This window comes from Pararge aegeria, chromosome 20 (genome assembly GCF_905163445.1).
Source record: "Pararge aegeria chromosome 20, ilParAegt1.1, whole genome shotgun sequence".
NCBI classification, from domain to species: Eukaryota; Metazoa; Arthropoda; class Insecta; order Lepidoptera; family Nymphalidae; genus Pararge; species Pararge aegeria.
Genome location: NC_053199.1, coordinates 9750466 through 9776504, shown reverse-complemented (window position 1 = coordinate 9776504; position 26039 = coordinate 9750466). Strand labels below are relative to the sequence as shown.

Sequence of the window (26039 nt, the reverse complement as noted above, 5' to 3'; positions counted from 1 at the left end):
CTGCGTTTATCGATAATCATTTCTGAAACGTGCAACGTGCCCTGTCCATTAGCTTCGCAACTCTTTGAGCTACGACTGAATTTAAGCTTGTGTAACTCTGGTTATTCTACAGATGCTTTCATTCCTGATTTGATCACGCAGAGATACTCTGAGCAATGCTCTTTATCACTCTCTCAGTTACTCTGAGCATTCTTATGAGACCCATTTTTAGCAACCAATTAGAAATATGATCGCTAATCTTTGATTATAAAAGATAAAAAATAAATAAAAAATGCGTTGCACGTAATAAGTCGTTTTTAAAAACTTTACTGCCTTATTTCGCAACTCTGACTAGGTGATTTTATTTCTTAATTGTAATAAACAAAATAGGCATTTACTTTTGTGAAACTTAATAGCGCCTAAATTTCAAATTCTGGGTAAATCAAAATTGAACTAGAAGTGGAATTAGATTTAAATCATGCATGAGATCTGGGGAGTTAAATGAAATGCCTTTGAAGTTCTGAACTAAAGTAATTTATGGCATGTCTTTATAGTACATACCTCACCTGACTAGACATTGCCTAGTTAGCGTATGGTAATTTAGTCTCACATGATATTATGGCAACTTATTGTTTATCGGGATAAAAAGTATCCTATATGTTGACCCGGGATATCAGCTACAACTGCACCAAATTTTATTTAAATCCGTTCAGTAGTTTTCACGTAATGCCCGGACAGACAGACAGACAAGAAAATTAATAAAAATCTGTTTTGGACTCAGTATGGAATCTAAAGCATCCCCCGGTCAAAATTTTCAATATATGTTAAATGTACAGAAAATTTCCAGTAACAGTGTTCTTATAAGCATAGATTTTAATTGGTTGGTATTGCTAACAAACTGAAGATGGATCTCTAGTTAGGTATACTCTAAAAATGTGTATTCTATGCGCATTTTGAGGATTATCTTAAGATTTTCGGTATTCGTCTAATAAATGTAATTATAAACAAGTAATTTATTATTATTTTGTATGGGCGTACATAATCTAAACCTCCATACAAACTTTTTTATTTACCTAAATCAGTAATTAAAAGTCCTCCTTTTGATAGATAAAAGTTGGGAATGTTTGTTCTGAATACAATTTCTTAATATCTACTGGACTCCACCATAGTACCTTTTTTAACCCGACGCAAAAACGACGCAGTGTGATTTGTTTAATTTTTGTTGCGTGTTATACTATTGTTGAAAGGTGAATTAGTCATTCCCACATATTCTGAGCTATGTTTGATGTAATTTTACTTATTGGACCGCAAGATGGCCGCCACCACCAAATTACTGAATACAGATTTTTTCACAACTCAATATCGTTATTAAATGAAAGGGCTTGGCTAGCAGAACAATGTACATTATTTTGAATGTTCGGAGTTTTTAAAATTCAATGTTAATAGGCAACGATAACTTTATTTAGGCACGGAAACCTATATAAACAAATAGTTACAAACTTGGTCCTTAGGATTAGTAGGTATACCGTCACAATTGGTAGCGTATGGTAGCATAAACTATGTTTCAAATTCATTTATTTCAAATAGGCCTACTTAATACATACAACATATATTGACATATACATAAACGCAATCTAAGAACAAAATAGGAGTCATGTTTAAAAACATTTCAAGTCCCACCACTATTTTCAGAGCACAACAAATGTTGACCAAACAACATTCTTGTTTGCTCTTCCCTGTCAAAACCGTTACAAAAATTGAAAGCTTTGCCCAAATGCAATTGGAATGTTTGCTTTGAGCTTGGCGTGAAGTGACATGGCGTGAAAAATCCAGCGCGTGACTTGTTTAAATAATAAACATTTTACTATTGTCTACGGTTTTTCTTTAACCACAAAAGGCTCTTTGTTGTAAGAAATGGTGATTTATATGTTGTGCCTTTCTGCCTTTATGGGTTTAATAGCAGACACCTACTTGGCCAACGTAGTAGACCCTTAGGCCCCTAAGGCCTAAAGCCTTCTCTTTTTGTGAGGAGATCCGTGTCGTTAATGAGTTGATGATGAATGAATGGATGAACGAAGCGATAAGTCAGAAGCAAATAAGACTGTTATTTGGTAGCTCTAGTTGAGTTTAAGACACTTGACAACAATTATGGTTTAGTCTCGTGAATTGAAACATGGTTCATTAACGTGGTCTATTGTGTGCAATAGTAGTATAATTTCATGGTTTGCACACACCACTCATTTAGAACATTTTATAGTGCGCCAATGTACACATATTGTTGATAGTAGAACTTATAGAATAATGTCTAGAGATTGACCTCAAGATATCAAAGGGCGACAAAAAATTTTTACCAATAGTTACATGCATAAATTTACGTTTGGCAAAGATAGAGACATAGGAGATACTTAGATTACAGTTGATTAGTTGATTAGATACTTAGATTAAAGTTGAATTAGCAATATTGAGGATGAATCGATGCTGAGTCGCCCCTTTCTTCGCTTCTTTTACGATCATTGATATACATTATTGTATATCAATGTAAATAAATCTTGTATATAAATGTATACTTACTTAAATTGTGCCTTTTAGTAATTGCTTCGGTGGATGCAACATTTGCGCGATTACGAATTTGATCGATCGGACGCGTCATAGAGATTTTCTATTGCAAAAATTTCTTTTGCAAATTATTGTTTTCGCTATGGCCCTTTTAAATGAAAATTTGACTTTAGTTTATTTTTCTCCGTAAATACGTATATTATAATTGAAATTGGCTACCTAATTGAAAATTAGATCCTCCTTTAACAATTTTATTAAATAGAGGGTTTCATTAAAAACCATTAATTTTAGGTTGAAGTCCTCTAATCGAATATTAATTTCAGTAATTAAGTATTCATTTAGATTTCCTCTGAGGTTGGAATTAATTCGGTATTAAATTTATGTTCTTACTTTCTTGTTATTTCTCTAGGTGTTTGATATTAATTCTTGGAATTTTGAGTTACTGAATACATCAAGTATAGTATGGCTTTCTTTTAAAATTTTTTGTACCTGTACCTGGAGGAAATATCATCTATATATTTTTAACATTTCAGAACCAGTTTTTGGTAGTAGTGGAGCTTAGTGTGACAGAGCTCGTCCAGGGAAGTACTATCGCCATGCTTACTTGTACCACTGTTACAATGCTGTGTCCCAGTTTAAATGGCGTGGTTTCCGGTGTAACAGGCAGATGAGGCTTAGCAACTGTGCCTCAAATTAATGGACACAGGGCAGGACGTGCTCCTTTCATGCCCTGTGAAGGGTTGTTCGTTCTCATGGACCATCTGCTTGGTTCGTCAATTATTACAATAAAAAAAAAACATTTTAAGCCGTACCACTCTGGCTTTCACGATTTGCACGGCTAGCATAGCATAGCATACTCCGCGGGGCAAAGGACGAGCTGTACCTTCTCCCACAGCTTGGACAACTCTCTGAGCATTGGCGCACGGGTGGAAATAATCTCCAAAAAGTGTACATGTAATTATATTACTATAATTTTATTAAGTGTATATGTAATTATAAACTACCTACTTATTTTATATTGTGCCGTCCTTTGGCAGGTGGATACGTTAATTTTATAATTATTTTTGTGCATTTAGTGCTTCGCCTTTTATGCCACGGCATTCGGTCCACTGATGCTAGAATTGAGTTATGCGGATATCAAAAGTCTTATAATAGCGTTTGCGTTATCAGTTGGTAACATTCTTCATATTTCTATGAAAATCTTTAAACGTGATACATATTGACACATTGCTTTTCAGATTTTCATCACGATAGTAGCTTATAATTACATTTGGACAACAAAATGATATTACTTCTTAATTTATAAATAAAAATATTTAATGTAAAATTATATATCTAGCAAATAGCCTTAATAAATAGATAAGTACTTACCGATCTGTCAGACAAGTTTTTGACGCGGCAGTGCAAGTACGCTGGCTGTCCAACGGCCGCGGTGTACTCCCGCTTTGTGGTGTTATCAAAGTGTGGCTGCACCATTGTGTCCGTGGCGGCAGTGACGTTATTCACCGCGAAGATGGCGTCAGGATCCGTGGTGTCGCTGCCGCCAGCCGACAAGCCTGGAAAGAGAATGCAGTACGTTAAATAGGTATATAGTAAGTGACGCTGAGTATGGCCACTGAGGGGGCTTCAGTGGGCAAAAATCCCTCAAATGGGCTAGCAAAAGGGCCTCCTCATTCGAGTAAATTAAGATTAAAGAAAATCCCACAAAAAGTGTCAATTTGGGAATTTATTTCTACTGAATGTTGTGAGAGACTTCAGTCGTGGCCAAATACCACAATGGCGACGAAGACGTATCAAAGCGATCCAGCGTTCCAGTACGATGCCGTGTAGAAACTGATTAGGGGTATTAGATATATATAACTTCTTTACCTTACCCATTAACCCGCTATCATCTCGAACTGCATCATTACCACCACGAGAGATCGCGGAGGTCTTACGGTTGTAGTGGAATCATAAAAAATGTTAGTCTCGCCCTTAAGATGAATATTGAAAAGTTAGATTTAGAAAAAAAGAAAAAATACAACAGTTTCCCTGAGTCTTCCAATCCAGAGAGATTTTCCAACTATACGGGAGATATTATCGTGGACAAGTTGACAGAGACAGATGCACTCTTTATTCCCTGACTCTCATATTCCGATGGCACGGCAGCTCCAACACAATCGGAAAAGGACCAGGCGCAGTACCCACAACTAAAGGTGCTATGCAAGCCCCGAGGGTTAATCACCGAAAATTTTCAAACTCCGGACTATTACTAAGAACTTCTTGATAGAAAAACCCAATACTACTCATTGGCAATCCGGCGATCAATCCCAGGACTTCATGATTTGCAGTTAAAAATCCTAACTACTACATCAACGATACAGTTCCTCGAATATAATGATAGTAAGAGTCTATTATCCAGCATAACCCGTTATGTCTGATTTAGACGTGGCCACAAAACTTGGCACAAAAATTGCTCGTATCGAAATCTAGGTTATATTTGTGGATAGTTTATGGACGATCTAAATCGCTATCTATAACTCACTTCCGATTTATTTATATAAAAATAAAAATAATTGTTGTTGTCTATGAAATAAATATGTATGAATTTATGTAATCATCATTTCAACCCATTACAGGAAACGAGTCTCCTCACACAGTGAGAAGGGGTTAAGGCCGTAGTCCACAATGCTGGCCCAGTGCGGATTGGTGGACTTCACATACCTTTGAGAACATTATTACATTACAACATTAACATTATACTAGTGGGCTACCGCTTATGGAATTTAATTACACTATAATAATTTATAGGTACCAAAATTTGTTTTTGTATTGAGGGAATTTTTATAGAAAATATAGCACTTAACTACACCTAACTCTCCCTTTCGTTAGTTTGCTAAAACTAAGTACTTATATTTTATCAGCGGTTGTATTAGTTCGCAGAAAGTAATTCCATAAAGTCAAAGTCAAAGACCAAAATATCTTTATTCCAGTAGACCCGTAGGTGGCACTTTTAATACTTCTTGACATAAAAATGTGTAAGTGGTAGTGATGGCGATAACTATATACGTAAATTTAAAACTAAAGCTACAAAGGTTCCAAACGTGCCCTGGGTCCAAGAAGAAGCCCAAATTAAACGTAAGAAATGATGCTCGTGCTATTCTTATGCTGCATCTATGTAAGAATTTAAACGTTCCTTTAACTCATCTTCTAAAACCCTCCGCACAAGGAAAATGTAGAATTGCATTTGTGAAAAATTGTATCCTCAGAATGGGGATTTTATGATGGCAACAATGGACTTCCACCATGTCTACAATTCGCTAGCCTTTATACGGGCGTTCGTTTGTAGACAGTTGTCCTTTGTTGTGCAATCAGCTTTATAGTATTGTTTGTGTTCGAGGTTACTTTGACACTACGAGACTGGTGTTTATTGTGACAATTTAAGTCTAAGGTCCATAATAATAAAATAAATAAATAAATATACTACGACGATACACACATCGCCATCTAGCCCCAAAGTAAGCGTAGCTTGTGTTATGGGTACTGAGACAGCTGATGAATATTTTTTTATGAATATAATACACATAAATACTTATAATATACAAATAAACACCCAGACACTGAAAAACATTCATGTTCATCACACAAACACTCTCCAGTTGTGGGAATCGAACCCACGGCCTTGGACTCAGAAAGCAGGGTCGCTGCCCACTGCGCCACTCGGCCGTCAGTAAACCAATATAGAGCTAAGAGCAAGTATCGTTCAATGTATACCTATAAACTTGAGAATATATTACCTTAAACTTGAGAACTTGCTATTTAGCTCGTCAAGAGTCAGTTAATTATTTATTATTCGTGAACGAAACATTAAGATTAATGATCAATTCACATACTCTAAAAATGGAAACCCGTGCTATTGTCAATTAATGGCGTAATCATGAACTATACGTATGGATTTAAGTTAAACGCTCACTGAAACCAGATATTTAGATTCACCACATGTATGAACTATTCGTGTTTCTGTATCCCTAGTACCAAAATAATGATATTAATGCAAAAATTAAAAGCAAAGAAACCAATAAACTCACGTTTATATTCATGATAAAAAATTAAAAAAAAAGTGTTTTATTCACGTAGATCCTGTCACTGGCACTTATGAAGCGTTCATACATTTCACATGTTAACACTAATGTTAGGTTATGGTGATAACTGCTTTCGTTAACTTAAAACTAAAGCTAGGAGGGTTCTAAACGCGCCCTGGTCTAAAAAGAGCCCACAACAAACTAAGCCAGATTTTTTTTTTGTTATCACTATCTCACAGTCGAGTTAAAGTTTAGCTATGAAGTAGAGCAGTTCAAACCGAAGATTTTTAATCATACATTTAATCCTTAATATTATATATTTGGGAATAAGTAGATGAATTTCTGCGTGTAATAAGATACCTCAATATCCCATCTCGTCCCATTTCATTCAACCATTTCAGCAAGAAATGGGTATAAAAGAATTGAGCATTATAGCTATCCCTTAGAAACTGTGCATTTTTTTGCGGGATAAAATGTTGCCTTTGTCGTTCTCCGGCTCATAAAGCATCTCTATATTCTATAGATATCGTATACATATAGCTGTCCCGGCGAACTTCGTACCGCGGATAATTTTTTTTTAAACACTTTCCAGTGGACCAAATTGTAAATCTAACCCATCCTCGAATCACCTTGAACTCACACAAAAAATTTTATCAAAATCGGTCCAGCCAGGAGGAGTTCAGTGACATACACACGCACACAAAAAATAATATATAATATACTAGCTGTTGCCCATGACTTCGTCTGCGTTTGATTTTGTTTTTAAAGTATTCAGTATCGCTAAGCCTTTAATGACTATAGTAGTAAGTATATATATATAACACGTGACTGTCAATTAATTATAGACAAATAATTTGCAATAAAATAAAATTTCGACTATAATTAAAGATCTAACCTATCTCTTAAGTTGGACCAGACTGCTCACGATGTGCCAATTTAATTTAAAATCGGTTAAGTAGTTTAAGAGTCCATCGCGGACAAACATCGTGACAGGAGATTTATATATATTAAGATATATATAAAGAGTATATATCTGTGTATGTGCATAAATGTTTATCTGCATATATGCTTATGTGTCTATGTAAGTGAATATAATATTAATTAATTGTGTGTTGTTATCGCTTTTAATTGTGTACACCCGTATCGCCAGTGGTTATCATATGCTTTACATCTTGGTTGTATAGTACTGATTGTAGTTTAGGGATAACGCCGAAAATAGAACAGCTATATGGCTATTTGTTGTCTGTTTATTGATATTTTAATATGATTCTTTGAGTTGTGTTTGGACAACATCAAGTCGATCCTTTGCACTGTTTCTTCATTAGTAACCAATAACTGGCCTATTACAGGGCATGGGTCAGAATGATAAGGGCTTAGGCTGTAGTCTACTACCCTGGCCAAGTGCGGAATGGTAGACTTCACACGCCTTTGAGACTTTTAGAACGTTATGGAAACTCTTAGACTGTTTTCTTTTACCATTAGAGCAAGTGATATTTTAATTCCTTTTAATAAACATTAGCATTAAATAACGATACTTTGTTATTACTATTATTATAAATCTTTATTTGTACACCCCATTAAGAATTATACACGAAAAAAAGAAACATAGAAATAGAAGTAGAATACAAAAGGCTAATATCGCTTAGTAGCGATCTCTGCCAGACAACCTTAGAATTAGGAAAAAAAGAGAAGAAGTAACTGCAGATAGTACAAAATATAAAATAAATACATACGAATAACTAAATACTAATACATAAACTATATATACACAAATACATCTAGTTTATAATAAATATAAAAAAAAACTAATAATAAACTATATACCATATAATAAATAGTTAGATAAAAGTAAATAAATACTATTAAACATCGCCTTCAATTGGACAAATAATAAAACATAACGGCTTTTTTAAATATCGCCAGTGACTTTGACTGCCGTATGTTCATAGGAATAGATACTTCATTTAAATAAGCAGTAAAAAATAGGCTCGAATTTATGTAGGGTCATTGATCTTACAAACACAATTCATCGAGGACATATTTTAAAAAAGAGACCACGTAGAAATCATAATTGGAAGGCCCAAAGCTTAAATGTCAAGATAAGGAAACGAGAATAGATTAAAATTGGGCGTATTTCATTTGGGGGAGAAGTCACGTAATCTGAAGTATGCATTATGAAATTCCGTCGCATTAGATACCGTTGAAATGCTCCTGTTTATCAGATGGATGCTGAAGGACGCCTTGTTTGTATACCAAATACATTTTTAAATTTTATGCCTTGTTATTGTGAAAGCGTACATTTATTTTTTTATACATTCTTGCTCTTAGGCTTGAACGTGTATTTTGAAATATAACTTGACGCAGTGTGTTTTATATCCGCTAAAGCAGTTTCTCTATACATTTTTTTATTCCAATAAAAGTTAGACGTTGACATTAGTCTCACCTAGATGCAGTTAGATGGCAGCTACCATCTTAGGGGTATGGAAGTCATATTAAACCCATAAACTAGTCGGTTTCTACCCGTCATTGTAACCGAGCGCTAAATCACTGTGTCAGTAGGGTAACCTAGCCTCGGCCAGAACCTACCAATAACCTATATTATCTGTTTTTGTGCGCGTTATGTACATTTTTAGGGTTCCGTTCCATTTGTTATTTTTAGGGTTTCGTTTTTCAGATACCACTGCTGCTGCTGTGAGATGATAAAAGGACTTCGGCTTCAATTTCGGTGGACCGAGTTTGAATTCCAACACGCACCTCTAACTTTTCTAATTAAGTATCACTAGCTTTAACGGTAAAAAATAACCTTGCGAGGAAACCTGCATACGTGATCATTCTCCATAATGTTGGCTTGCGAAATCCAGTTGGCAATCGGTGGTGGATTACGGCCTTAACCCATCTAATTGTGGGAGGGGACCTATGGACAAATGGGATAAGATACTCATGGTGGTGAACTCATGAATGCCATTTAATTTTAGTTGGTAACTCTGTTGTAGAAATTACATGTTTATTAGTTAGAACGTAAGATCAGTTAACGATTAAAGTTATCGAGTCTTCTTCCGAGAGTTCACTTGGTTCATTGAGTTAGACAACTCTTCAACATCATCATCATCGTTCAACCGATTGAAGTCCACTGCTGGACATAGGTCTTTTGTATGGAGTTCCAAAATCCACGGTCCTGGGCCGCTTGTTCCCAGCGGCTTCCAGCGACACGTTTGATGTCGTCCGTCCACCTTGTTGGGGGCCGACCAACGCTGCGTTGTCGCCATTCCAGCACCTTGGAACTCTTCAACAGTTTATCACTCATTGTTTAAAAAATGCCCTAAATAATTGTTTCATAGTCACAAGAAACCATGACTTTGGAAACTGCTACGTCATTTTTAAATCAAATTTCAATTTGTCATATTATGAAAGGCTTATGAAAGAAGCATTGACCGTGAGCAAAAGGTTTTTGATCGTCCAAGGGTGAATTTACCAATCTAGTCTGAAGTCGTCACATCGTACATCATCTTGACGTATGCCAATAACATTAACTTTTTCCACGTAAGAAATTGTAAGCCAGAGATGAACTCCCAATTTATTTTGAACGTACAAGTTCTCGTTACTCCGGTTGACTTATGGAGGTTAAGGGTTCTCCTGAATAAATTGTGTACACTCAAAAGTCGTAATTTCTTATTTTAAATTTTATTATTTTATTTAAAACTTAAAAAGTAAAGTTAAGAAATATATAACAGTAGCTGACCCGCGCAACTTCGTCTGCATCACATCGGCTATTATTGGTTTTAATATCTTAAAAAAAACCAAGAACCTGATTGCAGCGCCACCTACTCAACCTCAACCTCAACTACGCCTATCCACGTCAATCTAAAACCGTCGTGCAGATTTTGAAAGACAAATGCAGAAAAAATAGCGATGCTTTTCTGTAGGAGCTTTTTGCTTTTCCGGGATAAAAAGAAGCCTATAAGATATTCCAGACTATATTGTATGTCTCTGCTCTAATTTCAGCCAATTTTATTCATTCGTTGTGGTGTTGAAGCGTTACAAATATCCATCCATACCTGCATCCATCCATCCATACATCCATCCTTACAAACTAACTCATTTGTAATATTAGTAGGATGGTACACATGTGTGGCGGTCTCCACATTACATAACTAGATGGCGCTACTAAAATCCTACATCGCGCTAGCGAAGTGTTCACGAAGAATGCCTATATATACAACTTCCAAAAATGAATGTTCGGACCTCGGTCCCCGAGCATGATCACCCGCTCGGAGGAAGATCTTCCTATTGTTACGGTCGAGCGTATCACCAAAGCTCCCGTACAGTGGTGACCCCGACGTGATCATCGCAGCAGCATCACCGCCATTCAAGCCTGACGCACACTCGACGTGATCATCGCAGCACCGCAACTCATGCCTGACGCACACCCGACGAGATAATCGCAGCACCACAAAGCACGCCTCACGAACGCAATCACGCAATCAACGCACGCACGTAACGCTCAACGGTCTCAACGCACGCAACGGTCTCAACGCACGCAACGCTCAACGCACGTAACGCTCAACGGTCTCAACGCACGCAACGGTCTCAACGCACGCAACGCACAACGGTCTCAACGCACGCAACGGTCCCAACGCACGTAACGCTCAACGGTCTCAACGCACGCAACGGTCTCAACGCACGCAACGCTCAACGCACGTAACGCCCAACGGTCTCAACGCACGTAACGCACGCAACGCTCTCAACGCACGCAACGCTCTCAACGCACGCAACGCACAACGGCTCCAAAGCTCCCGTACAGTCTTGTAACTTGCTGTTATCTGTGAAGAGCTATCTATGTCCTTTATCTCCGACAATATTTATTGGATCTTCATTAAAATTACATTAAACATGCTTGATAGTATACACTTTCAAATAAAAAAAGAATTATTAAAATAGGAGCTATGAAATAAAATTGATAAAAAATATTTTCCATTTCCCGAAAGAATAAAATCGGTTATCGGTATAAAAAGTATCCTATATGTTGACCGAGAATATCAGTTACCACGATACCAACTTTTATTTTAATCCGTTCAGTAGGTTTCACGTGATGCCCGGACAGACAGACAGACAGACAGACAGACAGACAGACAGATATCTTCCAGTTACAGTTTTATTATATGTATAGATTAAGTTGAGGAAATATATCATCATCAACAGCCTATAATAGACCTCTGCTGGGCTAAAGGCCTCTCCCAACAGGAGGGTTTGACGTACTCGTAGTTTACAGTAGATGGTAATAGTAGCACAGGGTTTCGCTGTCCATCATAGTCGTAATATAACCTCGTATGAAAAAACGCGGGTAAAATTCGAGTGGTGACAATTTTTTTCGTGGTATTAGGAAATATAAAATTAAGATATAATTTTCTTTTAGATTTACTTTTACGTTGTGTAACGCCAGCTGATAATAGCAAAGCTGCAAGAGTCTCTTCAAAAACGTATCATCTGTAGCTAATTCAAAAATAACTGTCCCTAAATCTAAATGAAATGGACATAATGGATTTGGAAACGATCGTTTATTCCACTCTGCAACGCTACGCTTACTAACGTTTAGGTTAATTTTCAATTTTCCTTTTTAGCTGATAATGTATTTTTGGTTTTTGTTTATTAAATAACAGACCCGTTTAATTTGAAGACAGAAAAGCAGCCTTTTTTCCAACAAAGAAATACATTGGATTACGAAAAAGTAAAAAATATTATACATGTTTTATTATTCTTTACCACGGTTTTACCCCAAGCATAATAAATAGCTTATGGCTGTAATTTTAGAGATATAATAATTATAATACCGATATGACACTTAATTCATATATTTATGTCCACAGATATTTACAACCAAATAAAAGTAACCCTCATACGCATTTTGGGACAAAACTAAGCGAGTCGTAAAAAAATATCGATTCGTATGAATAACAAGATTTGGGATTTATTTGTTGTTTGTTCCACTTTTATCGCGCGACGGACATTATTCACAGAGTTATTACGAATTGAATGATTTTCTGCAGAGTTATGATGTATAGGTATATAGTGTTCACAATGCATAACTTCCTTATCTAGAATCTCAGAATATAGATAATAAATAAATAATAAATAATAATAAATAAATAATAAATAAATATACTACGACAATACACACATCACCATCTAGCCCCAAAGTAAGCGTAGCTTGTGTTATGGGTACTAAGATAGCTGTTGAATATCTTTATGAATATAATACATATAAATACTTATAATATACAGATAAATACCCAGACACTGAAAAACAATCATGTTCATCACACAAACCTTTTCCAGTTGTGGGAATCGAACCCACGGCCTTGGACTCAGAAAGCAGGGTCGCTGCCCACTGCGCCAATCGGCCGTCATAGATGAAAACACAGTTTGTAATTAGGATGGCGGTAAACGAGAAGCATCAAAAGACAATCAACAGCTTTGCACAAATTACGTTACGTAACAGGATCACACCTAAATCTGTCTGAGATCGAACTCATCTCAAGTTATCGAATAATTGGCTAATTAAGCTAAGGCATTATTTATTTGATGAAACTTAGTTTAAAGAAAAAAAATAAGGCTATTTTTACTATTAAACATGATACCAGATTGAAGATGTTCTAATTTAAAAAAAAACTCCGACTATCAATAAAGTATATTTTTCTACTAGTCAAGCTCTTTCATTTGATACCCATATTGTGAGGAAGTTGTGATAAAACATGTAATTCCGCCATTTTGTGGCGGCAGCCATCTTTGACCGAATTTCATCAAATATTGCTAAGAACACTTCCGGCTAATAACACTTTAAAAAAAAATTACAATTGACTCACCCGTTCGGGCGGAACGATGTCTCAGACAGACACACACCCCGCCGTCGTTTCTGCGTCGGAAATTTTAACGCAAAGTAGCCGTTACCGCAGTACCTACTTCCCAAGTAGTTTGAATGGCTAACCCGAATCGGAAAACGAAGATAGAGTCGCATGGACTTACGTGGCTTATCGCTGTAGACTTTTAAATCTCTACAAGTAACCTATATCCAGCAATGGACGTCTACGTATTGAAACAATGCTAACGGCGATCTCTCAATTTCCATAAAATTATATAATCCATTTATATTCAGTTATTGACGGCCGATTGGCGCAGTTTGCAGCGACCCTGCTTTCTGAGTCCAAGGCCGTGGGTTCGATTCCCACAACTGGAAAATGTTTGTGTGATGAGCATAAATGTTTCTCAGTGTCTGGGTGTTTATATGTACTTATAATATAAGTATTTATGTATATTATTCATAAAAATATTCATCAGTCCTCTCAGTACCCATAACACAAGCTACGCTTACTTTGGGGCTAGATGGCGATGTGTGCGTTGTCATAAATTTAATTAGTATATATTCAACTTCTTTACAATTTTCATGCCGAATACTCATTTATTTTATTATTTGTTGCAAATTAAAATCATCTTATTATAAATTAAATAACTAGTAATGAATATAGTATTATTTATTTATACTGATTTATAAATACGAGCTACGATTATTAAGTCAACAAAATATTTTAAAAATCACCGTTGATGGAAAAGAGGAACTTTTATTCTTAGTAAAAGGAATCCTTAATCTGTTTTTTTTGCTATTCGGTTAATCCTTTGCAGTAGATCTATGGACCACACCATCACTCGAATGACATTCTCGGTCGTTTGGAAGCTGTCAGATATTGATCACGTCTCGTTTTCGTCATTCGTCACTTGCCATTTGTACAGTTTCAGAAATTTGTGTGTTTAATCTTCGCCAATCTATCTAGTTCCATTTTCAATCTAACGGCCACTAGATATAAAGATGGCCAATATCTATAGTTCCCAACCAATACTTTCTGCTACCAGGGCTGCACTGCATTGCTGGGAGTTGTTTAGCATAATCAAGGTATGTATTTCAGAAGATAATATTTACGCTTATGCATTAGTCTTGGGCAGTGGTTTGCAAAATCTGCATATATCAATGACTTACGGTACACAGTTACATAAGAATTTAAATGGGCAGTCACGTAGAAACTAAAGAGAATTCAGGTCTAACCTCCTTCTATATTTTTCGGACGAAATTGCTTTCATTACAGTTAACAGATACAGCAATCGAAAAATAATATTTATTTTAGCATCAAAAGTTTGATTGGGTTTCTTGTCAGCTTGCGTCAGCCAACATAAAAAAGTTGGAGTGATTCTTCGTCTATCGATTTGGGAAAGTCTGAGCGCCGTTACGTAAGGTCCAAATCAAGGTTTATTGGAAACGACATAAACCGAAGGAATATTTTATCGAGACAAGTCGACCCATCCGTGAACTACTAAAATTTAATACGTTGCCTTTTATCATCGACCTTGGAAAATGCTTTCGTAACTTAGCAACTTGAATTACCTTTACCCCAGGGTGATACGCTATGCCTTTAATCGTGTTTACCCTTCGTTAATATTATTATCCTTTAGCTGTTAATCTACCCTTTAGATAGAGATATGAAGATTATAAAGACATAAAAGGGACAACAGGCAAATAAATCTCGTAAAGATTAGAAATATTTATATTGTTGTAAAAATTTTAAACCAGTAATTGAGTTTAAGCAAAAGGTGATATAATAATGTGAAGTTAGAACCTAACTTTATACAATTACTTTTTTTCTCATCTGGCTTATAAACTGCGACTTTTGCCTTTTGAATTTTGTTACTATTGACTAAAAAGCCTATTTGACCGTATTAGAAGGAGGCTTCATATACTCGATCGATGGATATGAGGCCTAATTAAGCCTCATATCCAAAAATGAAGCATTTCACAAAGTGTTTTAACTGGTCATTTATAAATATGGTAGTCAGGTTTATAGTTTTCTGAAATGCTCGCATAGTATGAATAGATAATTTTGACTACTTTAAATGAGTTATGGTGAAAATGTATTTTGTATAGCCAAATTATATATATTTTTTTGCTTTAAATATCTATTTAGAAAAAATATTCTCATAATACAGTAGGGGTAATTAGAAAGAAAATAATAAATTGTTAGTGAACTACGTAGATGAAATGATCAAAGACTCACCCAGCTGTGCACAAAACGGAATAATAAAATACATCGGTAAATATTCCATTATTTCTGTTGAAAAGAGTAATTACTGAGCTTAATTCCGGCATCGGAAAATCAACATTACGAATCAGTAAAAGATTCATTAACAACAGAAATAATTTTATTTATGCGGGTGAGCTTATAAAGCTTACAGTAAATAATTTTAATAAACACTTGTCTGCAATATTAACTGACGAGTAAATAGTGAAGAGCATGGATTAAAATTAAATAAGAGGCCAGAACTCTAACCACAAAACTCCAGTTACTTTTTCTTCATTCCCCTATTTCACACTTTGCGGGGCGGCCCATGTTTCCAACTTTAAAAGATGTTGTAGGTCGCCTCTTTGACCGCTGCCCTTTTTTGTGCCAGTAAAACCAGTGCTAGCATCACTACAAAAAAACTGACCAGACGTTTCAAAAGTGCGGATAAACTGGGCTTACTTTAAATAAATGAATTTAAATGTTTTTTTTTTTATTTTTTTAATTTTTATGGAGCAGTCTTACTCTTGAATCGTCCTGATTCAAGTTACTCTTAAATCAGGACGATTCAAGACTGCTTGTTGTACGGATGCCAAAACTCCAGTTAACCTCAAGGTTTGTTTGACGTTGCTTAAAATAATAAATGCCTGCAATCATTAATATGAAAGAAAACGCCTTTTCTCATAATGATCATCGTCAGCCAATTAGTTTCATATTCATATACCCTCTATAAAATATAACCTCATGCAAAGTTTTCGGTTCTTATAGGGGAGAGGGATTTTGGCCTGTATTAATGAACAGACTTGAAGCAAACAACAATTTCTTAAATATCCTTAAATATAATATGCTTCAGACCTTTTTTTATACAGAGAAAATGCCTGACGTATACAACTCCACTAAAAACTCTGTTTTTTCCTCGTTAGACCTATAAGTGAAAGTACGGGATTCACTTGCGTATTCAACGTATTCTCGCCAAGGTTTTGATCCCCAAATGCATGGGGATCCCATCGACAATGGCCTGGTCGCTGTCGAATCCTCCAAAGAAACTAACCTGCCATTAGTTAGGTGACAAAATTCCCCTTAAATTTTCCACCCGCAGGCCTACCAATCTATCCTTCATAACTTGAGCTAAGACTCTTTTGCGGTTTGGCGCCCTTTGCTTTCATTTATACCTGCAGGGTATTTAATTAATTAATAAACAAATAACACAAAAGATAATGATGATATGATGCCTGTTTACTAAACCCTTTGTAAAAAAAGTATTTGATATCGATTTGAGAAGGGTTTATTGACGTCAAGTTGATATTCAAATCTAGTTTATTGCCAACGATAGAAACCCTTATTTAAATATTTTATCGTCGATAGTCCGTGAACAACACAAACTTATTACTTTTCCATTCGGGTTGCGACCTTGGCCAATATTTTCATAATAAAGAAGCCCAAAATCCACAAAAGCCACAAAAGCTTTGTGTTTTAATTAAGCATAGAATTAATAAAACGTCATGTTATGAACAATATTAAGAATTTATAAGCCTATTCATCAAATTTATGTCGGCTCCGGATCACCATCTGGAAACATAACTCTTCACCATTCCTTTTCTATTCTATTCTATTCTATTAATTAATTTATTATAAGCGAAAATATTCAAGTGGGTAAGGCATCGGCTTTCCTTTCGGGGGGATTTAGTTCGATCCCTGGCACGCACCTCTAACTTTATTTTTTTTAATTCAAGCAATTAAATGCTGGAGAGTTCCATAATGTTCTGACGGGCTTGTGGGGTCTACCAATCCACACTTGGCAAGCTTTGAAGGCCTAAACCCTTCTAATTCTGAGAGGAGCGATGTGCCCTGTAGTAGACCGATAATGGGTTGATAAATTGTTCGGTTACACTGATTATTGCTGGTTTTTAATGATATACCTAATTACGTAATCCTGCTCATCCGTCATTGGAATAGTTCCTATTTTGCCATCTCTGTTTTAAAATTGCTGGTTTAAGTGAACAAGCTCATAATACGACACAGTCAAGGTCCACATATGTTTATGTTTATACAAACTATTGATTATATTATCATAAGCCAGATAAATGGTCTTTTTATGGCTACTTTGTTGGTCGTACAGTTCCCACCTTTATGACTTGTCATAAACACTCTTAAATGTTTATGTCGCTAAAGAGAGCTGACTTTTTTTTAACTAGTGGTACAGATACAAAAAGACAGACTTGATGGTGCATAATCTATATACTTGCTCTAGCAGCTCTTATAAAAATAAACGCATTCTGAATTTAAATATTATGACATATTTAGAGAGAGAGAGAGAGAGAGAGAGAGAGAGAGAGAAAGAGAGAGAGAGAGAGAGAGAGAGAGAGATAAATCACTGATTTAGGTAATATGTTACTACTGATAGGAAGCATAAATTGACATCAGTGGATGTTGTTCTATTTAAAATATTTTATGTTGATGGATGCTTAAGTATACTTTATAAGGAATCACCCTTTAAAAATAATTATTCAAAAGAAGAATATTTATTTTTAGATACAATCGAATTCAAAACATTCAAGTGTTCACTTATGACTACCCTAATTGAAGATACGCATAATACCTACGCTACGCGATGCGGGTCTAATAAAGTGACAACATTTTAATATTACATTTGATGTATAGGGCTGTGAAAACTGTGGCAGTGGTTTACTCGAAAACTATTAGGTTTTCGGTTTCACAGATAAGTCTCAGAGAACCTATAAAGCCTGTGAAGCATTATTTCGGTTTTCATTTACACATTGTGTATAACTTTTCACACACAGCCTCGACAATGCAATCAGATAAGAAAACAGAGACGTTTGCTTAAATGCAAACCTCTTTCAGCAAGTCCTGCATTGTATATTGTCTTAATATAAAAAAAATGTGTAGTTACTTTTTTTTTTTTATAATCAACCAACTTAAAAAAAAGAAGGAGGTTCTCAGTTCGACTGTATGTTTTTATAATAGTTATAATAATTGATCGTAATATTGATTTTCGTATCGATTTTGAGACAGGTTAAAATTACAAGAAGGCTATCAACCACCTGTCTTAAGAGGATTCTCGAGTACTTTGGTCACATTGCCAGAAGAGATGGAGACAATCTTGAAAAGATATATAGATAGTGGTCACTGGCAAAGTGGAAGGAAAGAGACCTCGAGGAGGTAGCCCGATTCGTTGGTTGGATCATATCCGCACTGCTCTCGACACCAAAATGCATACTGCTTTAAACGTTGCTCAAAGCCGAGTGAAATTGCACAAAATCGTCCAAAAAGTTGTAAGTGGAAGGGGTCACGACCCTCAGCAATGAGGAACACAACGTAGAGAGAGAGAGAGAGATAATAACTGATGGAACAAGCAGAAGTTGAAACCTATCGCCTAAGAACAGAGCGACCCTTTACAGGGACATATCCTGCAAAGTGCCACCCTGTACCCATCAATCCGGGGGAGGTTAAGCCTCATGTGCCCAGTTCCTGTAATTACAACGTAATCATACCCTTCAGACCGGAACACAGTATTACTGCTTGACGACAGCAATGTTTGTTTACTTTGACTCTAATGCTACTAAAAAGTTAAAAAAACTAAGATTGACCACACGTACGTAAAGTACACGTTGGCGAAGCTGAGGACTTCGGTGCTAACATAACCATGTATTTAACAAATTAGCGCAAGTCATACACCGCTAGTTATTGGTAATGGTATGCTATTGTCAAAATCCTCAAACAATTCTAATAACATTGCATAGATGTAATTGCGAATATGCGGCCACCGAATTTGAATTACGGGTGCATTATAGCTCTCGCGGCCAAGGTATATCAATGAAATTCAATTCTGTGATAGAACCTGGATTTTAGGTTTGCACCCGATATGAACGCGTCAAATATTCATTGCAGCACATAAATTACAGTTCTAACAACCGTGAATAAATTAGAAAGCTTATCAAAATGTTTAGTAATCGTTTCTAATATCCCTACTTTTATTTATTTTTACTATCTAGTAGATAGTAAAAATAACCAACCCGTACGTAACCAGGGCGTAACCAGCCCGCTTCTTCGGGCCAGGTTTTTCTTTATTTTATTTAAACAATAAACTTACATAATTTATTTTTTAATTTAAGTCTCATAATATATTAAATCATTTATTTCTCTCCGTATTCATTCTCTTCTATTCTCTTCTCAAGTGGGTGAAGATCATTATCTACACCCATGTACACCCAACAATAGAATATCGTGATAGTAAATAAAAGCTGTATTTGACAGTTTGACAGTTCAAAAATAGGAGTGCTCCGATCGACACCAAACTTTACAAGATTACTCGCCAGGTTAATCCGGAGATTCCTTGAAAGTTTCATTGAAATCAGTCCAGTCGTTTCGGAGCCTATACGGAACATACCCACACACTTTGTCTTTTATATATATAGACTAGCTGTTGCCCGCGTTTATTATAGTTAACAAGCTCGTGTGAACCGTTTTTTTCCTGGAATAAAAAGTAGCCTTTGTTGCTCTATTTCCTTTCAATTATTATACGATGCCCTTAATCAAGTTAGTGATTGAGTATTATGATTATATAAAAGCATAATACTCAATCCAACAATCCCTATATATATATAGATAAATAAATATAATCTTTATTCCATATCGACGACTTCATTGCAATTCCGATGTTGGCAACATTTAGCTTGCATTTTGGAGATGGATATTTATCCAGCAAAAACTAATGGAACCGCGGGATTAAAAAAAAACGAAACAGTCGAACTCTCGGGCAACCGGTAGTCCTGCTATTCTTTCTCTATGCAAGAAGTATTTTTCACCCTTATCATTTTCAAATTTCTAATATCCCAATGCTGGGTACCTCCCTATTTGTTATATAAGAAACAAATTAATATGGGTAGCCGCTTAGGGTACAAGTTGACAGAAATAAATTCCCTGTTTGATCGATCACACCCGATATTCCCTTAAGGACCAAACAAAGGGCAAGCAGTTACTTTTGTTTGAACTCAGGTATGGTTACAAATAACAGGTATTTATGTATTTGAAAGATACTCAGAGCTTGGGATGGATATCATAGTAAGAACAGTTGTTATTTACTACTACTACTAATAGAATGAAGTGACGGCGGTAAGCCTGTTCGAAAACACTACTAAAGTGGATTTTGATGCTTCAATATTAGTCCTGTACACGGTATCTGTATGTTTTTAATTCTCCGAGTAAAGGTTACATAAGCTCACAGTTCCGTCCTATTATCGATTTCCGAGGTTAGCAAAGTAAAACCTCCTATCCAATTAATACTGGCACCGACATCAACTATTGATGTAAGCAGGATATTTATAAAAAGCGTCACTTAGCTGGAGCGTAAAGACGACAGAAATAAATTTCCCGCGCCAGTGATCGATCACGCGAACCCGATATCCTTTTAGGGACAGAATAAAGGATGCATACCTACTTACTCTTATTAAATTTTAACGGTATTGTACAGGAACATCAAAATTTCACCGTTGAAACTTAACGCGGCCAGTTCCGGCACTGTAAATATTAGCTTATCTTTTCTGTGTTCACGGCAACAGTTAGAACATTTGAATGGATAGCAAAACTTTGTTTTCTTAAACACCTTTTCTGGAGCAAAAGGTGTAATCAGTCTTTAATCATCACCGTCTTACAGGGCACCCAAAATGAGAAGTGGTTAAGGCCGTAGTCCACCGCGCTGGCCCACTACGGATTTATGGTCCACCATCCGAAATATTTAATTTATTATGAGATAGTAAAAAAACATGGATTATTCTATTAGTATCACTGACATAGAAATTAATAATATCCTTATTCAAATTTGTAAAATATATTAAAAGCTCCTGCTCTGATGCATAGTTTACGCGGGATAAGCCGTGAAGCAGAGCTGAAAAGATTGTGTGGTTGTTTATGCGCTCTACTCTAATCGTAGGAAGTAACAGTCTGATTAAAAACACCTCTGGCGGTAGTTAAGAAGTTTGATAATAAAGGTGTATAACGTTGCTGAAAAGGCTATATTCTGTTTTGTATAAGTACATTCATCCTACTGAACAGTCCACTGCTGGACTCAAGGCCTCTGGCGATGAGATTATTTGCTAAAAATCACAGGGTTGCTGACCGCAGAAGATGGTAGAAGTAGCAAGTAGTCTTCCATCACCCGTGCTAAGAGGAGGGGAGGTGACAACTGTATTCTAATTTGCCACCACACGGCTAATAAATGAATATATTTATCATCATCATCAACATATCCGCCCACTACATATGTAGCCCACTACAGGTCTCCTTCCACAATAAGAAGGGGTTAAGGCCATAGTCTACCACGCTGGCCCAGTGCGGATTGGTGGACTTCCCATACCTTTGAGAACATTATCTTTGAAAACTCTCAGGCATGCAGGTTTCCTCACGATGTATACCTTCACCGTTGAAGCCAGTGATATTTTAATTGGTAAAATCGCACATAACTTAGGAAAGTTAGAGGAGCGTGCTGGAATTCGAACTCGACCCAAGAAAGCGAAATCGAAGTGCTACTCACTGGGCTATTAGCGCTTCCATAAGTACATTAGGAAACCTGAATCATGTGTGAAAAGAATAATAAACTGTAGCGAAGTTACTTTATTTCTCTCTCGGCATTGTTCGTAGTTTTTAGCCTAGTGGTCTGTAAAAGCTGGCAATTACTCCACCTTATACTTAATAATGCCTATCTTTGTTTATTTGGCTAGCCCACGTAATGGAGGGACAAGGAAAATCCAGCCCAATTAATCACACTGATCGGCTGTTGGACGGCTGATTTTTGCGTGTTGATAGTTAGTCTAGAGCAAGTTGGCTTTTTCTCTTTTGACCTTATTATGGGGTGCCATTCCCGGTAATATACTAGCGGTCCATCGCGACTTCGTCCGCGTGTTTTTTTAGAACTTTTAAATGAAAACAACTTAGTCATACATGATTTTATCGAAACTTTAACAGCAACGTACGTAGCGAAAGCTCTCAAAAGAAAAAAAAAACCCCGATTTTGAAACATTCTTCATTACTATATCATCACGTTAAGACTAATATGCTTCTATTAGTCTTTACGTGATGGTATAGTCTTAGCCTTCCTTGATAACAGGCTACCTGACTCTGAAAGAATTTTTCAAATCGGACCAGTAGCTCTTGAGATCATCGCGTTCAAGTAAACGGTAAGCGCTGTGGTTTTCAGTTGGAGGTTCTGGGTTCGAATCCCAACAGGGACAATTTGTGAATCTTTAATCTCCGATTTTACTCTGGTCTGTTCTGGTGGGAGGCTTTGACCATTGCTTCTTCTTTTTCCTAGGCTTGTCTCCGTACTTGGTCGGCCGGAACTTTCCGTTGTACGTAGCGACACTGGTACGAGTCCCCGCTGGGTCACTCCAGCCAGCCGAGCTCACTCCAGAAGCTTAGCAGGCCGCACGCCTATTGGCCGTGGCCATAAGCGATTTAGCGTTCCGGTACGGTGTAGAAACCGATTAAAAGTATGGGTTTAATGTAACGGCCATATTCCATCACGTGAGATAGCAGTCAAAAACAAACTTGTAGTGGAAAAAAAAACTTATATGTAGGTACTGCATAGAAATATTTACTGGACACCAAATCGCGGTCTTTTTTCGGTCGAGTTAGTCTGTTTGAAGAATACATTTTTTGGCTGCTTAGTTTCAGGCATTTATAAAAAATTTAATTATGTACACAAAAATATGTCCACAGTGAAATATTCTGTTACGTATTGCGATATTTCAAACAATGCATTGGCCGAAGAAAATGAATTTATTTATATTTGGTGTATTTATTTATTTTTTATTTATTTAAACTCTTTATTTGTACACCACTACACAGTTAGGAAAATAAAGGACGAATAGAGAGAAACACAAAAAACTGGAGTAGAATACAAAAGGCGGCCTTATCGCTTAAAAGCGATCTCTGCCAGGCTACCTTAGGATTAGGAGACAACAAAAGCGAGAACAAATAGGTGGTGTAAAATTATTATAAACCTACATTCAAAGAACTACATACGAATACATAAACAAAATATACACAAATAAAAACATAAAATAAAATATTTATAAATATATATATAAAAATATAATAAACTAATATTATAGATGAGCTATATTAATGTATTTCATTAACATCTTAGCAAAGTTAAACCAAAGCAACAAAAATAGGACAACATTTTTTATAGGAGTAACTGCTATAGTAAATCTAAATATACTTCGTAAATCTACATAAATAAAAACGAATATACGTGTCGAATTGAGAATGATTTTGAATTTTTAAATTAAAAACAAAAACGTTAAATATAATATTAAATTGAACAACTCGCATGAGGCATTTGCCGAAACCCCTTTCCGCTAGTTGCCCCAGTTGGAAACGTACCTACTTTATTTTTTATAAACTACGTAAGCACTTGACCTACAAAAAACAACAGGCGAAAACAATAGTAAGTAGTTTTTGTTTCTGTCACTATTTACGTTTTGTATGTAAATGTAGTTATGAATGCAAAGTGTGGATATTTTTATCTTTATAGAAACTTATTCAATCATTGCCTCTGTATTCTTACTGCATCCTTGGTCAACGGTTTGATTTCTGAGTCGCTGGGAATTTGAAACACACATACCTCTAATAGTAATAGGTGCGTGCTTGTCTCAAACTCTATCTCCCCGATAAGGACGCCAGGGTATCATGGCTTTTATATATATTTATTTTATGTTATAATTTGACTAATATGGTTGAGTTCATCACTTCAAGGAATATTTAACAGTAACCTAAAACGAAATCCTTACTTTATTCGAAACAGAATATGACAAAGACGAAACTGGACTTTTTGCGCGTTGTTCCACTTTGCAACATTCTGTAAACTACGGAAGTGCTCGACCTAAAAAAGTATAGAAATAATGGTAAGTACTTTACTTTTTGTTTGCTATCTCCGTGTGTATTCTACTATTCTACTTTACCGTAGCGCTTCACCACAGTCGTAATAGATACAGAGTGTTGATACGGAACAGTAATTTATTTGTTTGCAAAACTACATGTGAAAATGAAATACGTTTGAAAACATTCAGCGCAAAGGGGAGCACTGTGGCTTTATCTTTATCTAGTTTATTAACCAACTTAGGTCAGTTCATATTTTGTAACTGTTAAGCGTGTTAAATTCAAAATTATGTGAACATCTACTACATTTTACAATTTTTTTGGAGCAAAGTTGATAGGTGACTGTGTCAATATGATTAGATGAAGGGTTTGCTTAGAAATTCTGGTCAATGTTTGACTACCTTTTTGACGTAGCTGTGATGACTGTGGCTTTATTAATTATATAGGTTTGCTCTGGTGGATTTTGGTATTAATTTTTTTTTATTAGTATGGCGTAAATTTACAACTACATAATCAGACTTTCTTTTTGAATTCTTGGCGCAAAGCTGAGTATGGCGTATATTCAAAACTACCTGTGAAAATACTTTTAAGAATTCCGTGTGATATCGGTGATCATGACAGTTTTATCAATGGGCTCCGGGTTTCATTGTCGTCTAAGTTAAATTTGGGAAATCATTATTTCTCAATCAGTTCAAATCTGATCTGCTGGGAGACTTTGCCTAACTAAAGTTACTGCTTAGCTACAAAAGAAAGACAAGCGATTTAAAGTTTATAGTTATCCCGTAATGGTACCATGTAGGTAACTTCACTCATTCCACTAATGGGCACCAGTCTTCCACTAAACCAAGGAAACAGTTCAGGAGCGAAAGATTCTTAAAGAGAAAAAATATTTAACATTACCCAGAAATATGACAAGTCTTCATATATCATTAAGAATGTTCAGAATGAACAGAATGTTCTCGACACCAATTTAACCACAACTCTGATATTCTGTCATAATAATAATATTTTAACTGAGCGATATCGTGTATAAAAAAGTATATTTTTAACGACGCTGCTTTCAAACTAGACGTTCTAGCCTGTAATAATTAACGTCACTTTTCCTTTCAAAAAACGTATGGTACATAAAACTGGACGTGAAACGTACACAAAGTTAAAATGAAAAATAGGTTAATATTTACTCACCTATACATAAAAAGGCTTCCTCATTAACGCCATACATGAACTCGTTGCTTGAAAAGTTAATGTATAGAAAGGAGCCCAAACCACATAAAAAGGGTTGTACTCTAAAGGGTAGACATAAAATTTGCGTATAAAGGTGTAAGTAGGTAATTGTGTACCTTTGTACGCGCTTTTCTTTTATACCTGTCAATGAGTGAATCACTCCGAGCCTCCTTTTGTCACGCGTAATAAAGTAAAAAGTGTAACGTTATCAAGCCCCAATTAC

General features: G+C 35.9%; 1 protein-coding gene across 2 annotated transcripts in view; it reads right to left on the bottom strand.

The window, feature by feature from the left end:
- LOC120632621 (hemicentin-2-like) overlaps positions 1 to 26039 on the bottom strand; it is a 96723-nt gene that overhangs the window by 50987 nt on the left and 19697 nt on the right. For both annotated transcript variants that reach the window (XM_039902564.1, XM_039902565.1), the window contains exon 2: positions 3907 to 4091. In XM_039902564.1, the coding sequence (XP_039758498.1) occupies positions 3907 to 4091 (185 nt within the window). The remainder of the gene's footprint in view (positions 1 to 3906; positions 4092 to 26039) is intronic.